Source organism: Apodemus sylvaticus, chromosome 1, assembly GCF_947179515.1.
Source record: "Apodemus sylvaticus chromosome 1, mApoSyl1.1, whole genome shotgun sequence".
In the NCBI taxonomy this organism is placed as follows: domain Eukaryota; kingdom Metazoa; phylum Chordata; class Mammalia; order Rodentia; family Muridae; genus Apodemus; species Apodemus sylvaticus.
Genome location: NC_067472.1, coordinates 171,253,607 through 171,266,383, shown reverse-complemented (window position 1 = coordinate 171,266,383; position 12,777 = coordinate 171,253,607). Strand labels below are relative to the sequence as shown.

Below are 12,777 nucleotides of genomic sequence, written 5' to 3'. Positions count from 1 at the left end.
GTCTCTAAAACAACATAGTCTAGGGTCCCATTGATGGATCTGGGTGAAGCTCAGACTCTGAATACATCTTTATGTTCAAGCAGCAGCCTACCTGAGCACTGAGTCAAGTCTCCACCTCAGAGATGTTGCAGGCATCGAAGACTCCATAGATGTGGATAGATGACACAATGATCATAAAAGTCACGGACGATACTAGTGTGGTCTCTCTGAGTAACTTCAAAAATTTAGTCTCCAATGACTCACTGGGTCAGCACTACAAGTGACTCACTGTCACTCTGGTTCCTCCAAGAATGAGGAGCTTCTGACATAGTCAAGTAGAGATGAAGAGTACATATTCAAGTCTGGAGCCAAAGGACGGTCCCATGGGTGTGTGTGTGTGTGTGTGTGTGTGTGTGTGTGTGTCAGGATTTGGGTATTCTCCAGTTTTAGATCCAAAAGTGGAGAAAACCACAAAGAGCCACAGAAAATGCGCCCAACCCTCCACCACTCCAAGTCAGGAAGACGAGGCGGAAGAAGCAAAAGCACTGACAACAGAAGCCACTAAACAGAGCTGCTGACGAGGATGGCACAGGGCTGGGTCCTTTGGTCACAGGTGATTGATAAATTATTTCTCCACCGGTGAAATGAGCCAATTCAAGTCAGATTAGATTAGATTAAATGCAGATTTATTGGGAAGCTACTCTTGAGTGAGTTCCCTGGCCCCAAGGACTGAGGCCAGGGAAGTCACCACAGAGAGGGAAGGGGGGAAGGGGAAAAGAAAGAGGAAAAGGGCATACCACAGTATGCTCAGTACGCTTGCAGAGAGGAGGAGGAGGAATAGGGGGAGGAGGAGGAGGAGAAGAGAGACCAAAATGTTTGGATTATATAGGAAGGAGCCTCTGGGGAAGGGCAGCCCAGCCCTGGACTGGAACATTCAGGGTTGGGGGCAGGGTGTGCCAGGTAGGACTGGGGGATGCTGGGAGAACCTGGGGGCCGGGTCTGTTTTGATATGTAGAATATGCACCCCAGTCCCTCGTCCCGGAATCCAAAACCAAACAGTGATGAGAAGTGAAAGAGGAGAGTGATTGTTTCAGATGCTGACAGGTACAGGAGGCCAGGTGGGGGTGGGGATAGTGCTGGGATTCAACGCAGATCAAACTGATGTGGACACCAGCAGGTCTGGGAGGAAATCTCGTGGGATGGCTGAGCATTGGAGAAAGGTGGTTCAGAGATTAAGAGCACTCGCTGCTCTTGAACAGGTCCTAAGTTCAGTTCCCAGTATCCAGACCAAGTGACTGGCAACCACCTATAACTCCAGTTCCGGGAAATCTGGTGGCCTTTACTGGTGGCCTCTACAAGTACCAGACACATACGGTGCACATAAACGTATGCCCAGCCACATGCAGACACTTAAATAAAAATAATTTTTCCTAAAAAGCAAATGTCTGGGCATAGGTTGTAGACAACAACAGGAACCCATATGAAAAATACATTAAAATAATAAAAACTAGATGGAGCAGGAACATCCAGACTCTCCAGTAGCACTCTAAGTTACGGTGGGATTGTGGTCACACCAGCATTCATGGTAATGGCTAAGAAGATAAATAGAACCGTCTGTTATTTCAAAACCACCGAGGCCCACACTCCATTCCTGCTTACTGAGAAGGAACCGTTGGTCTGTTTGTTATAGAGGGAGCATGGGTACCTTTCTCCTTTCTCTGTCTCTGTCAGGACAGACTTCTGGTCCAGAGAAGATGGCGTTGATTCACCCCCTCTCCTCCTCCTTTCTTTAAACAAGAATGATACACCTCAGAAATAATGCGAGAGGCAGGAAAACACTCGGGATGTGCTGGAAAGGCCAATGTGTTAGGAACTTGGGGCTGGGGAACACACTACACAGCAACAGAAAAGTTATCCAGGCAATTAGAGTTCCAGTCTCCTCCCTTTCTTTATATATTAAAAATTTATCAAATTCCCCCTCATCTCTCTCCGTGCCTACCATGGTTTGAGTGTGCCACCATGCACTGGGGGGTGGGGGGGTCAAAGGGAAAGTTTTGAGAGTTAGTTCATTCTTTCCACAATGTGAGTGATTAGGCTGAGTGGCAAAGGCCTTTACCGGCTGAGCCACATCTCTGATCATCAACCTTTTCCTTCTTCTTTTTTTTTTTTTTTGGATTTGGTTTTTTTTGAGACAGGGTTTCTCTGTGTAGCCCTGGCTGTCCTGGAGCTCACTCTGTAGACCAGGCTAGCCTCAAACTCAGAAATCCGCCTGCCTCTGCCTCCCAGAGTGCTGGGATTACAGGCGTGCGCCACCACTGCCTGGCTAACCTTTTCCTTTTTTAAAAATGTATTTATTTGTTCATTTTACTTCCCAATATCAGCCCCACCCTCTTCCCAGTCCCACTCACACAGATCCTGCCCCATGTCCTCTTCTCCTCTGAGAAAGGGGGAGCCTCCCCCTGCCTCCCCCCTGCCCCCCCTGTTCCCTCTACCCTCTATCCCCCCAACCCCCACCCCCATCCTTCCCCCCAAGGTATCATACCACCACAGCATATCACATCACTGCAGGACTAGGCACATCCTCTCCCTCTGAGACCAGATAAGGCCGTCTAGTTAGGGAAAAGGGATCCACAGACAGGCAACAGATTCAGGAGAACTGCTATTTGGGAGACCCACATGAAGACCACATCTGCTACATACGGGGTAGGGAGCCTAGGTCCAGCCTGTGTTTATTCTTGGCATTAACTGTCAGGAGCCATAATGGGACAAACTAATACTAGCAGGTGATCATCCTGAAATGGCCTGCTTCGAATTGATATACAATCGGTGACAGGTGAGCCCTCATGAAGCAAGGCTGTAAGGGACTCATTTAAGGAAAGATTCCTGCTATTAATATGCTTTTCCTGTTATTATTAAATGTATAATAATCAATAAGCAATAGCACACCCCTTTGGAACAGATCTCTGCAGAGCCACAAAGATATACTCTTATAGTGATGCTATGTAGACAAATAGATGACTTAAGTTTTAATGATGATCCTATAAGAATTCCTAAAATTGCTGGGCAGTGGTGGTGCATGCCTTTAATCCCAGTACTTGGGAGGCAGAGGCAGGAGGATTTCTGAGTTCAAGGCCAGCCTGGTCTACAGAGTGACTTCCAGGACAGCCAGGGCTACACAGAGAAACACTGTCTCAAAAAACAAAAAAACAAAAAAACAAAAAAAATAAAGAAAAAAAAAGAATTCCTAATAACGGGGCTATTAGGTCCTTTTCTGCAATGAGAACTCTGCCAGTCTCCCAAGTGTCACCAGTTAATGACTTAGTCACAAGTTAATTGCTCTTAGATGGTAACAAGAGTTTATCCTACTCAGAGCACATTCCAAGAGGTTGTAAAACAATTAACCAAAAGGTCATAAAAAGGGAACTAATGACTTATTATAGGTGCTAGGACAGAAGATAAAATATTGGCTGGGTTCATCTATACAAAACTTCATTTATAACTTAGTTATGGTTTTAAACCTTCAGAGCTGAGACAGGTGATGGATGTTTAGCTAGATAATTACTCCTAATGGATATGCATGTAAACATTCTCTGTTGTAAACTTCTATTTCAATTTATGATTTGATTTTTTTGTGTGAACTTGTGATGAACTTTGTAACATGTAATCATGTATTCTCAAAGATGTTTAAGGGCTGAGGACAAAGAGAAGAGTCAGAACGAAGGAACTGAAGCGAGGAGGACTGAGCTGAGAGAGGAACTGAACTGAGGAGCCATTTTTAATCAGAACACCTTTTAGAACTGAACTCAAGAAGAGCTTAGACGTGTAGGCATAGCTTTCAGAGAAAAGGCATTGAGAGTAAGAGCATTGTTGTGACTTCAGAGCAGGAGGAGAGAACAAGATTAGAAGGAGAATGCAGAGGGGAATAACTTAGAAACTATAGGTAACATGAAAAACTAAGAGAGCAGTGTGCAGAATGCAGAGGGAAAGAGGAAAAAGGAAGCCGCTGCAGAGGGCAGAGGAGCAGGCAGGCTTCTCCTCACCACGGGGCAGCACGGGTCCTTTCTAAATAACAATGCAGGCTTAGCCAGGCTCTGGTGGTGCACGCCTGTAATCCCAGAACTTGGGAGGCAGAGGCAGGCGGATTTCTGAGTTCGAGGCCAGCCTGGTGTACAGAGTGAGTTCCAGGACAGCCAGGAATATACAGAGAAACCCTGCCGGGGTGGGGGGATGGGGGGTGGGGTGTGTGTGTGGGTGGGGTGTGTGGGGGCGGGGGATCACAAAGACTAAGCTTGCCTTGTTTTTTTGGTTTTTTTTATTTTTATTTTTTTTTTTTTTTGCATTTGGTTTTTTTGAGACAGGGTTTCTCTGTGTAGCCCTCTCTGTCCTGGAACTCACTCTATAGACCAGGCTGGCCTCGAACTCAGAAATCCACCTGCCTCTGCCTCCCAAGTGCTGGGATTACAGGCGTGCGCCACCACCGCCCGGCAGGCTTAGTCTTATTATTAAAAGGAACAAAGTTTTTTCCTTACAAACATGTTTTTAATTCATTTAGCGTTAAAAGGGTGGAAGCCTTTTCTTTCTCTATGCAATAAAGATCGGAGCTCATTTTTCATCCAGAATGAGTGAGTTCTTCCTGCACCCGTGCTTGATCTTTTGCTCCATATGCATATGTAAGTATGGATGTGTGTGTAAGTATGTAATTGTGAGAATGTATGCATGTGTGTGTGTGTAAGTATGTAGTTGTGAAAATGCATGCAAGCTGGGCCCAGCTGAATTTGTATGCAGATGCCTACTTGAAGCTGTGTATGGATTTATGTGAGATTATGCATATTCGATTATGTAAAGTTTTCTTTCTGTGAGTGTATTTTCTTCTGGTTCAATAGAAGTTTATTGCTCCAAAATTCCCTCTGGCCTGACAAGCAAGAGGCATCTGGACAATAGGGAAAAGACTCTAGCAACTAATCCTTTACTTAATCTCCTGCTGTTCTAGGATGAGGTGCTAAGTGCCTGAGACTGCAGTCTCTGGCCTCAGAGGAACACAGAAAGCAGGTCAGCTACAATACATAGTTAATACATAAGTTAATACATTTAACTTACACTTAAATAAGAAAACTTTTTATTGTACAGCAACCCTAAATATCTCGTAAGACAAAGTCTAACCCCCCTCTTCCCCCTCTGCTGCCTCAAGAAGAACCGACAAGAAAGAAGAACACCTCCCTCCCTCCCCCACCCCCACCCCCATCCCCACCCTCAAGGCTGGTTCCGGGCAATTAACCTCTTTCTTAATACAAACAAATGAGAAACAAATGCTCCAGTTCAGGAGCAGAGGGTGGGTCTTCCTCACTGCCTTTGCCTCCCATGATGCCACACGAGAAAAGTGGAAGTGTTTCTGTTCCATGGAGCTTGATAGCACTGATAACCTGTGGGTGGAGAGTTCCCTTTCTGTGGTCAGTCACTCTGTCTCTCTTCATTCCTGGGCTAGGTCAGTAGGACCACTTCTCAGTCCTGTGACACTGAAGCCTGAGACCCTCACTCCAGGGACCCACTTCAAACTGATCGAATTTTCTTTCTCTGGCCACCCGCAGGTGCCTAGGGCCGTCACTGTGTGATGCGGTGGGCACGGCTGCTGTCCCTGCTGTGGGCAGGTGAGTGGGAACAGGGACCGGGCTAGTGGGACAGAACCAAGATAACCCTCATTTCTTTGCAGGGTGCCTGGCGGCGCAGGAATATAAGCTCTCAGTGACTGATTCCGTGACAGTGCAGGAGGGCCTATGCGTCTTTGTATCCTGCCAAGTCCAGTACCCCCGCCTCCAGTAGTTCTGTCTTTGGCTACTGGTTCCGGAAAGGGGCCAATACAAACCTCGACTCTCCAGTGGCTACAAACGACCCACATCGATCAGTACAGAAGGAAGCTCAAGGTCGATTCTATCTCGTCGGGGGCCAAGATACTCATAACTGCTCCCTGGACATCAGAGACTTGCAGAAAAGTGACACCGGAGTGTACTTCTTCAGGTTGGATGGAAGTGGTCCTGTGAAGTACAGTTTTCTGACGTCAATGCTCTCTGTGGACGTGACAGGTAAACGAAGAGGGGATATGTGGAAGTCCTTGCTCTAAAGCTTCTGGGTGCCCTGGAGACCATATAATGAGGCTGTTTTGGGGAGAAGCCTGGTTTGAAATAGGCTCATACGCAGTGATCCCCATCATGCCTTGTGTCTCTATTTCTCTCTGTTCAGATCTGACTAAGACCCCTAACTTCCAAGCCACATCTACCATGGTGTCTGGCACTTCTACCCAACTAACCTGTTCTGTGCTCTGGGCCTGTGAGCAAGGGACACCCCCCATATTTTCCTGGATGTCATCTGCCTTCACGTCCCTGGGCCACAGGACTACCCTCTCCTCAGAGCTGAACCTCACACCCAGGCCTCAGGACAATGGCACCAACCTCACCTGTCAGGTGAACTTCCCTGGTGCCGGTGTTACTGTGGAGAGGACGCAACAGCTCAATGTCACCTGTGAGTGTCAGAACCTGGGTCTCTGGGGAAGGGAGGTTTTGGGGGGCAGTGTGGAATGGAGGGGTTAGAACTGGGTGGTGGGTCCTGAATGCTAAGACTGTGAGAGGAGAAGAGCAGTGGGGGGGATAGCAGCAGCCATCTCCCCTCTGAAGGCAAACAGCCATATCTGTCTGCACAGATGCCCCACAGAAGACGACCATCAGGGTGTCCCGCGGAGATGACACAGGTAGGGTCAAGTTTCTCCTCCCTGGGGTGGGTGCAGGGACTGCCTCTGCAGGAGATGAGCAGGAATTCTGGAGCTCAGGCAGGAGAGGGCTCAGGATGGGGAAGAGGGTGGGATGTCATCCTCACTGGGCCCCCCTTGCCCACATACTGCATGCACTCTTCTTTGACAAAGGAGATACCCGAGGCCTCTGTCTTTCTCAAGACGCAGTCTTCATCCCCAGGTCGATCTCCCCACACCCCCTCAGCTCCTGAGTCCACCTGCTTCCCAGCTTTCTTCCTCTGTGTGAGGTGATTTTGTCAACTTTAAAGTGTGAGATGTGCCTTATTCAGCCTCAGCCTCTGTAATATGGCAGAGAGGGTAACTTACACAGCAGAAACAGACTCCCTGACTCCAGAGGTCCATGTGCTAGACTGTTTGGTTCCTGGTGATGGTACCCTGCCTGGGCTATAGATGATCTTTCCTGCCTCCTATCTTTAAACAACAGAAATGGACCATGTAAGCACTCTTCTGTCTTCTTATAGTCCCATTAATTCCATGTTTGGGGTCTCTATCCTAAAATTTCACCTATCTTAATTACCTCCTAAGGCTCTCTGTTATATCAGTTGTCAGGGCCTCAATATATGGATTTTAGTGAAATATAATTCTGCTGATATAAAAAATTAATAATAATAGTTTTTGGTATCTAATGACGCCTGTCTTGGTTGACCATACACAGATATCCTTGCATGTACATTTAAAAAACACACACACACACACACACACAGACACACAGACACACAGACACACACACATACATATTTTCTTCACACACTACTTTGCAACTTTATCATTTTTAGTTCATTCTTTAGTATTTATTTATTTATTTATATAGGATGAAATTACACCACTGAGTTAAACTCTAGACACTTTGGTAAAGGAGTTCCTAATGAAATTAACTCCCCTCAAAAGCCAAGGCCCTAAACTGAACTCAAAGTTACAGGAAGCTGGCTCTCTGGGGATTGCAGAAGCAAAGCAGCTGATCTCAATCCCAGACACCCAGTGGGTGCAAAAACAGACGACAAACTCTGCAGTTTCAAAACAGCTTGGCTAAGTTTCAAAACAGCTGCTAAGAAACCAGCTAACTTCCTTATTCTGCTCCTAATGTCCCCTTCTTTCCCCTTTCCTGTCCTTAGTCACAAAACCCGACTGAAGTATGTCATCTGCACCCTACTGAACTCTGAGTCCCCTCCCCTGATCACTGTGTAGGAGGCACTCTCTGGGACTAAATAAAGCCTGCCCTCGGGTGTTTGAGGTTGCCTAGAGTCTCAGCTGGGGCTTCCTCCCACACACTTGATGCTTACTTATCCTTGTGGGTCCTCCACAGTCAAACTCACACCACCTCGACACATATGTGAGGAATTCAGTCAATGGAAAGTGACCGAATTAATTTCTCCCTCCTTAAACTTAGTTTTCTTGGCGACTCCCTCCTTCACACATATTACTGACACCATGGTTTTCTAATGCTATGTAACATATTCACCCACTTAACCCTCGACAGAACACTGGCAGTCCTTGTTTTTTATTCAATCAATGACTTACATGAAAACTCTCTACGTTTGTGACCATGTCTACAAAATTGCTTCCTAAGGAAGAAAAATCCAGAACAAAGGGTCATTTGCCTTTCACACACGTAACTGCGAAACTCCACAGTGTGGACTTTGTCTTATTCACACTTCCAGGAACAATATCTTTCCTTAACAAACAGACCCACCCTCCTGATGTCACATGTGAAGTTCGCTGTATTTTTCATTCACATTATCATCCTCTCAAGAGACCGAGTCTCTCTTATGGTGTTTATGTTGTCTATGGTCTGTGGATGTGGCTCAGTCGGTAGAGTATTATCTGAGCATGCAGAAGGACTTGGGCTGAATCACCAGCGCTGCATTAAACCAAGCATGGGAATCACACTCCTGTAATCCCAACACTGAGAGGTTTTGAGAGAGAACTTTAGAGGTTCAGAAGTCACCCTCAGAGTCACCCTCACCTACATAGTGAGTCTGAAACTGCCTGAAGTATTCAAGACCCTCTCTCTCTCTCTCTCTCTCTCTCTCTCACACACACACACACACACACACACACACAGAGAGAGAGAGAGAGAGAGAGAGAGAGAGAGAGAGAGAGAGAGAGAGAGAGAGAGAGTAATAATAAATTGTATTTATTGGTCTGTGACAATTTCCAAAGTCATCTGAAGAGAGATTTCTGATAAGGAGGCAGCCGTTGGCCAGGTGAAGGGACACTTCAGTGTCCATTGGCTACCTTAGGGTGATTTGCTTCACTGTAGCATTGTCTCTGGGCAGCTCCACTGTTCTTCATATCCCTGTCAGCATTCCTCCTCCTGGAATCTCCCTGGGCTTTTAGGAGAGCTCCACCATGAAACCAACCACCTGTATGGTGCTATACCTGCTTTGGGCCCCTGTCCCCAGGACTGTGAGCTCCTGGGGTGCAGCTGAATTAGTCAGATCTTAGTGAGATGCTCTTGAGAGAAGAGCAAACTCTCCAGGATAAGTAGAACATCTGAGATGACAGATGCCTAGGAGGGAAGAGTGGGACCCAAGTAGGTTCTCAGGAGCTCACACTTCTAAGACCTACTGTCTGTCTTCATTCTTTATGGTGTGAGGCCAGCAGCCAGCAGTGTGTGTGTGTGTGTGTGTGTGTGTGTGTGTGTGTGTGTGTGTGTGAGAGAGAGAGAGAGAGAGAGAGAGAGAGAGAGAGAGGAGGAGGAGGAGGAGGAGGAGGAGAAAGGCAGAATGCCCCCCTGCAACCAGGCTCAGCCTCTGTCTGCCTCCTCAGAAACTGAAATCCTGCAGAGCGGAGCTTCTCTGCAGATCCAAGAGGGCGAGTCCCTGCGCCTGCTCTGCGCGGCTGACAGCAACCCCCCCTGCCGCGCTGACATGGAAGTACCCGACCCAAAAGCACCTCCAGCTCTCCACTGCGGAGGAACTGCAGCTGCCGCGGGTGGAGTTAGAGGACCAGGGGAAATACATCTGCCAAGCTCAGAACAGTCTGGGTATTCAGTCAGCCTCTGTGAGCCTCAGCGTGAGGAGTGAGTTGGAAAATAATGGGGCGTGGGGCGTTGTGATCACAGCCTGGGAAACCCCTCTGATCCCTCCTCTCCTTGTGTTTCACTCTCCAGGCCTTCTACAGCTGCTGGGACCCTCCTGCTCCTGGGAGGCTCAGGGTCTGCACTGCTGCTGCTCCTGCAGAGCCTGGCCTGTCCCGTCCCTGCGCTGGCGGCTGGGGGAGGGGCTGCTGGAGGGGAACAGCAGCAATGCCTCCTTCACCGTCACGTCCAGCTCCACAGGACCGTGGGCCAACAGCTCCCTAAGCCTCAGCGTGGAATTCAGCACAGACCACAGACTCAGCTGTGAAGCTTCGAATGACTATGACGCTCAGAGAGCCACTATCTTGCTGGTGCCAGGACAAGAGATCTCACAGGGTATGGTGTGGAGAGAGGGATAATTTCTGTCTAGATTCTATAATGGCATTGGGAGTGAGCAAAATGGGGCCGACGCAGGTTAAAATAGGGCTAGTGTTTGGGGTTTCCAATCTGTTGGCTTGATAGAGAGGTTGGGATCGGAGGCTGTAGTCACATACAAAGATAGGGAAGAAAGGACCTAGACCAAAGTGGGAGTGGACATTCTCACAAGGAATGGATTAGAAAAGGTTGGATGTTAAGATGCCTGCTTGGGAGGAAGACTTTTCATCACCCCTGGTCTCTCTTGTTAGCAGGCAGATCAGAAAGCAGTAGAAAAATGTTCCTGGGGGCCATCTGGGGAGCTGGTCTTGTGGCCTTGCTAGCTGTCTGCGCCTGCCTTGTCTTCTTCACGTGAGTGGTGGCTTCATTTGGTGAAGGCTTCTTGTAATGATTGTTGATTGGTTAAAGGATTCCTAAAACTCGGCCCAGTGAGTTGATGAGCTGGAGCTAGACCAGGGCTAGCCGAAACCTCCTGCTAACCTGGTCAGGTATAAGTACGTTCTGCTCAAATCAAATACCATCCCATCCACTGAGGATCAGTTTCCTGGTCCCCAAATCCATCTACCTGATCTGAAGAAACCCCTTATCTCTTTCTCCAGAGTGAAGGTCCTCAGGAAGAAATCAGCCCTGAAAGTAGCAGGTGTGGAAGATAACCATCTTGCCAAGAACCCTGTCTCCACCATAAATAGAGCAAGCGTGATTTCATCCAACGTTTCATTGACGTACCCCATCCAGGTACCCAGACAGCCCGGCACATCAAAACTGAGCCTCTGTTTCCTCAGATGTCTCTCTAGCATCCAACTTTCCTCCTCAGCCACAGGCTGAGGTCCTGACATTTGCCCCCACCTCTGTCTTCTGCTTCAGGTATTTACCCAGGCCTTCCCATTGTTCCTGTAGGCAAAGCTCTTCCCAACATAGCTATGTCCTGCCAAGCCTTCACAGTCTTTCCCTGGGCCTCAGCTCTGGTCTCATCAGCCCAGAGTAAACTTTCGTAAAAGAATTCTATTTATTATTATATGTAAGGACACTGTACCTGTCTTCAGACATACCAGAAGAGGGCATCAGATCTCATGAGAGATGGTTGTGAACCACCATGTGGTTGCTGGGATTCGAACTCAGGACCTCTGGAAGAGCAGTCAGTGCTCTTAACCACTGAGCCATCTCTCCAGCCCCATAAAAGAATTCTAAGCACAGCTATTGAGTCTTTACAGTCCAAATATGTATTGTCTAACAGAAATAGAATGTCAGACTGGGCATGGTAGGACAGACCTATAGCCTCAGCACTCAGGAGGCTGAGGCAGGAGGATGAAGAGTGTTGAGCATCTTCTGGGGTGACTTATGAGATCCTTATCAACTCAACTGTGGAAAGAGAGCTCAAGTATGGCTCTGCAGTAGAGTGCTTGCCTTGTGCAGCGAGAAATAGGGGATGTGGCTTAGAAGCAGAATGTCTGTGGGATTGTGGCCCAGGGTTAGGACACTTGGTTAGATCCACGGGGGGGGGGGGGGGGGGAGAGTGGGGTGTGGCTCAGAGGTGTAATGCTTGCTGGAATTTGACAGTGAGCTGTATCTCTGTTGTTGACTATTTTTCTATCATGTGTGAGAGACCCTTGGTTCCATCCCCAGTAGGGGAAGAGAGACAAACATACATGGACACAGGAACATAGACAGAGACACACACAGAGAAAGGCAGAGAAAACAGGATTTAGGTAGTACTCACCTATATCTGGCACTTGAGAAGCATGAGGAAGGAAAGTTTAAAGTTTGAGGTCCTTGGGCTACGTCGGGTGGGGGAGATGGTTCTAGGACAACCTGGGCTACTTAGACACTTACTTTTAAGATTTAACAAAAAAGTAAAGAAATAGACTGTCGGCCACATGTATTACATAGAATCCTCATTGTTCACATTAAAAAGCAGAAATTCATGATACAAATTTCATTCCATACAACATCCAAGTGACTGTGATTCTAATTTGTTATCAAGATCCAGATGTAACATTTATTAGTGATATATTCACATTCTTCTTATTTGGGGTACTTACACTTTCAGATCCAGTGAGACTTCGCTCCCAACAGTTCACCTCCCCTAGACTCCCTCACATTATGTGCGCCACATGTGGCTAGCACCATATTCAACCTCAAGACCTACGGACCATGGAGTCCAACGATCTCTCTGGGCATGTGTTCCATGATCTGTCCTTGAGTGAAGCCTTCTTCATCTTCCATTCATCAGTTAAAATATCCCACGTACACCCGGTGGACTATCGCCTGCCTCTAGTGGCGGCAGGCCTGTCCCTGCTCTCCCATGTACCCTGAGTCCCACTAGGCTGGGGTGATCTAATCCAGGCTTCCTGAGAGCTCACTGTAGCGAAAATTAGATGAAGTTTTAATTTTATTTTGAAATTTTACTTATGTAGGTTTTTGGAGATAGGGTCTCTGTGTAGCCCAGTTGTTCTGGAACTCACTGCAAGGCTAGAATTTGCTCCAGACATCATCGTCCTCTTGAGGCCTCCCAAGGGATGGGATAGCTGGCATGACACACCTGACT

General features: G+C 47.5%; 1 protein-coding gene across 1 annotated transcript in view; it reads left to right on the top strand.

Annotated features, from left to right (window-relative positions):
• The first annotated feature begins 5,363 nt into the window (after positions 1 to 5,363).
• Positions 5,364 to 12,777, top strand: part of LOC127670304 (sialic acid-binding Ig-like lectin 5) — a 9,039-nt gene continuing 1,625 nt past the window's right edge. The window contains 11 exon segments of the mRNA XM_052164650.1: positions 5,364 to 5,461; positions 5,565 to 5,624; positions 5,687 to 5,787; positions 5,789 to 6,056; positions 6,214 to 6,492; positions 6,671 to 6,718; positions 9,548 to 9,630; positions 9,632 to 9,800; positions 9,891 to 10,193; positions 10,484 to 10,583; positions 10,832 to 10,967. Of these exon segments, the coding sequence (XP_052020610.1) occupies positions 5,588 to 5,624; positions 5,687 to 5,787; positions 5,789 to 6,056; positions 6,214 to 6,492; positions 6,671 to 6,718; positions 9,548 to 9,630; positions 9,632 to 9,800; positions 9,891 to 10,193; positions 10,484 to 10,583; positions 10,832 to 10,967 (1,524 nt within the window). The 5' untranslated portion in view covers positions 5,364 to 5,461; positions 5,565 to 5,587.